This window comes from Atta colombica, unplaced genomic scaffold (genome assembly GCF_001594045.1).
Source record: "Atta colombica isolate Treedump-2 unplaced genomic scaffold, Acol1.0 scaffold183, whole genome shotgun sequence".
NCBI lineage: Eukaryota > Metazoa > Arthropoda > Insecta > Hymenoptera > Formicidae > Atta > Atta colombica.
In genome coordinates, this window is record NW_017259275.1 from 510780 (window position 1) to 514735 (window position 3956).

The window sequence follows — 3956 nt, forward strand, 5'->3', positions numbered from 1 at the left end:
AAGTTAAATCAATTTTATTTATTGTCAATGTAAGTCTACACTAAGTTTTTTATCGTTTCAATTATAAATTTTATGTACATTCAAGAATAAAAATTGATATTTTTAATAATATAATTACGTCATAAGAATATCCAGATCATGCGAGTGATTGAACACATCGCATGGATATCTATATCATACGGATCCCCATTTTATATAAATACCGCTACATTAGCACTCCTATCGACATTGATATACCAAATTTTATAATTTAACCTAATCAAATCTCTAATTAATAAAAATATTCAAAAATTAATAAAGACTTATAAATCTCATTTAGAAACAATTTTGGACAATTGCGTTTGTTTAGATGTATTTCATTCTATCCTTATTATTCATTATATGCAGAAAAAAGTAGCAGCTTACATCCAAACTGAACAGTCTTATTAGAAAAATTTTATCTTATCTACATACTTATTTCTATTTGACTTATATTTATAATTTGAATTTATCTTATTTACATCCCTATTTCTATTTGACTTATATCTATACCATCCAAAATGTCTTCACGCTCATCTTTTAAATCTTCTGCTCTTTGCAATATTAAAAGCTGTAATTTACCATAAGTAAGAAGAACATAAAAGTAGTAAGTATTTTCTTATAGATTATATGACTTACTTTTGCAGCAGCTATAATTTGCGTGACTATTTTATTACTTAAATATGGAATATTTTTCTTAACTTCCTTAGAATCGGCTTTCGCTATAGATTGTAAAGTTTTATAACCGGCTTTGTACAATTGACGAGCTCTACCCTGTAATAAAGAATGATAAAATGATAGGTAGTACACGCGTGCGTGCGTGCGTATGTGTATAGATTTGATCTTTAAATACTTGAACGTAATGTACTATATATGTAATAATAATAATTAGCTTACTATTTTAACTGATGGAAGTTCCATCAATTTTTCTAGTTCTAATGGACAACAATAAGATAGTTTTTTACTGAATGTATTTAACATTTCAGTAAATGCCCAAAACTCAGGTAATTCCTATAATATAACAGATTGATATATTTTTTAAGATTGATAATTTATATATAATTTAAATTTTTCTAGTATATTATATTCTCTCATCATATTATAAGCATTAAGCTAATAACTCATTTATTCACCTGACAAAATCTGACTACAGAAGATGCGAACATTGAAACCGTATTTAAAAGACTTTGTATAATACCTCTATTAACTTGATATTTCTCAGCAACAGAATAAACTGTATGATGATTCCATAATTCATGTACTATTAGTGTCACATAAAATCTGTGAACTACTCTCTTCTCGATAAACTATATAAAATTAAATTTTCTTTTCTAAATAAAATAGTGCGTTTAAGTATAATTTCACTTATTTGATAATAAACTGACCTTAGGTATTATACCATCACGTATTTTATTAGCCGCAGCTTCTGTTATTCCAAGAAGTCTAGCAACTTGCATTTGACTTTCAGTTAACTCCATTATCTTGAACAATATAAAACATTTATGGCAATACTTACAATATTGATATATAAAAACACAGATAATATTACCACATCATAATAAATACTGCCGATGGGAGTGATTTGAGATATACTATCATAAGGTGTGACAAGATATAAAAGATGTAGATTATCAATTAATATTAAATGTTTCTGAGCTGTTTTTAAATCCTCATACAATGTATATGCAGTTTTTAAATCAATCGGCCCTGCAACGAATCTGAAGTATATTATGAAGATGTTTGAATATATCAAAAATAAATAAAAACTTGTTACCTTTCATTGCAGCTTGTCCCAAATCACAAAGCTGAAACTCAGTTTCACTTGTAAATGTGACTGTTTTTACTTCCTTTTTAACTGACAAATTCTTCTTACACGTTGATGTTTGAGATGGAATGACCACAGTTACATTAGGATTACCAGTATTACTATCTTTGCTCTTTACTTTTATTATACCACATTTTAATAATGCTGTTATTGTTTCATCTGTTATTGTTTTTAGATTAACGCCTATTCTATTTTGTTGAATACTGAGTAATGTTGCAGTTGTTAATTTATGCAATTCAGATCTAGTTGACGCTATGTTTAATTGTATTGCACTTAGAATCAGATTGTTCAATCCCTTGTTATTTTCTATATATAAACTGCTCAGCGAGTCGTCCATTTGAGAAGTCAAGAGATCTTTTACCTATAATGTAAGTTATGTTTTAGTTTTTAAAATAATTAATTATACTTTAATTTTAGTCTATTTTACAAATTCTTACTTTACTGATCTCGGACTTTTTACAGATAAGTATACTTTCTCCTAAAACTCCCATACCAGCACGACCTGCTCGACCAATCATTTGTTTGTATCTACTTAAATTTAAAAACTGATTACCAACATAAGGACTACGTAGTATTACCTAATAAAAGACAATATTATTAACAGCTGTAATAATTAGCCATACATTATTATTATATTAATGATTTAATTACCCTCCTTGCTGGCAAATTGATACCAGCCGCTAAAGTTGACGTGCAACATATTACACATAGAGTACTTTCTCTAAAAGCATCCTCTATTAAGCGCCGTTCTTCGGACGTAAGTCCAGAATGATGGTAGGCTATGCCAAGTTTGATAGTTTTTTGCAAAATAGAGCATAATCCTTCTTCAGTTTTAAGTGCATTTAACAAGCTCATCTTTTCGTTTACTTTGTAATTATATAAATCCCTAAAATAATGAAATTTGGATATTTATAATACGCTATATATTTTTTAACTTACAAGGTGATGTCAAAAGAATAAAAGTCATCAAATAATGTCCATAACGTCAATAAGATACATCATTAAAACGTCATCTTGCTTAAGTTAATACAATACATACTTATAAGAAAAATTTAAAATAAACATGATAAAGTCTTACTTAGATAAAATTTTGGCTAATAATAAAGCCAGATTCTCACAATTTTTACGACTTGAGCAGAATATAAGGCAGGAATCATTTGGCACTACTTCCATTATCAAACCTCCAATTCTGTCTGGATCTAGTATTGCTACATCATCTGAGTACTTGATAATAAAATTATATTATTTGACATTATCTTTTATGCAAAGATCTTGTAAAGTAAAACTTTTGATTATATCACCTTGTAATCATTGGTGCTCATATCTATCAATAATTCTTCATTATTCAAGTTAATTACCCACATATCATTTTCACATTTTACATATTCTGTTATTTTAACTGGTCGAAAGTTTTGAGAGTATGTATCTGCGTTAAGAAATTGCGCGATTTCTTTTAAATTACCTATCGTCGCGCTCATCCCAATTAAGCGTATCATATCTATAAAAAATAGATATTTCATTAAAAAGCAATTTTTAGAAAATATTTGTATTTCCTAGAATTCAATTGTCACACTTAATGAAAATAAAAGAGAGCAAATTCATTAAAGATGTTGATCAATGGAATTATAAATATTCTAATAAATTCATTTTTGTAATTTTCGATTAAGTTGTGATATACAATCGAATTTCTAAATAATTTCACTTAAATATCTGTAATTACCACTGAAGAACATTATTTTTGTAAGTAGCCCTTCTAACGTGGCTCCTCTTCCAGATTCTCCAAGCAGATGTAATTCATCAACAACTATAATACCAATCTAAAATTTTTTTCTGCATTACAATAATACAATCTATATAATATATAACTGCAATAATTAGTTATTAATATTTCAGCTTACTTCAGTTAAGCGTTTCGTTTCTATTAAACTATTTACAAGTCCTAATGCTTTCTCTATGGTACATATGTAAAGACTGTTTTTCCTTCGCCGTTTAATTGGTGGATAACGTCCTTTTGTACTAGCATATTCTTCGATTAAAAAACCTAATTTTAATGCTAATATAGCCATTGATTGAACCTGCATGTATAAATTTATGAGCTCAATTAATATATATA

At 27.6% G+C, this 3956-nt stretch overlaps 1 protein-coding gene across 1 annotated transcript in view; it reads right to left on the reverse strand.

Moving 5' to 3' along the window:
• Window positions 1-496: 496 nt before the first annotated feature.
• The window catches only part of LOC108686471 (helicase POLQ-like), a 4755-nt gene continuing 1295 nt past the window's right edge, over window positions 497-3956 (reverse strand). Inside the window, exons 4-16 of the mRNA XM_018191801.1 lie at window positions 3742-3918; window positions 3564-3660; window positions 3145-3341; window positions 2922-3067; window positions 2495-2729; window positions 2281-2421; window positions 1793-2204; window positions 1568-1725; window positions 1404-1499; window positions 1152-1325; window positions 916-1029; window positions 658-792; window positions 497-589 (exon numbers count right to left, since the gene is read on the reverse strand). Coding sequence (XP_018047290.1) covers window positions 497-589; window positions 658-792; window positions 916-1029; window positions 1152-1325; window positions 1404-1499; window positions 1568-1725; window positions 1793-2204; window positions 2281-2421; window positions 2495-2729; window positions 2922-3067; window positions 3145-3341; window positions 3564-3660; window positions 3742-3918 — 2175 coding nt within the window. The remainder of the gene's footprint in view (window positions 590-657; window positions 793-915; window positions 1030-1151; window positions 1326-1403; window positions 1500-1567; window positions 1726-1792; window positions 2205-2280; window positions 2422-2494; window positions 2730-2921; window positions 3068-3144; window positions 3342-3563; window positions 3661-3741; window positions 3919-3956) is intronic.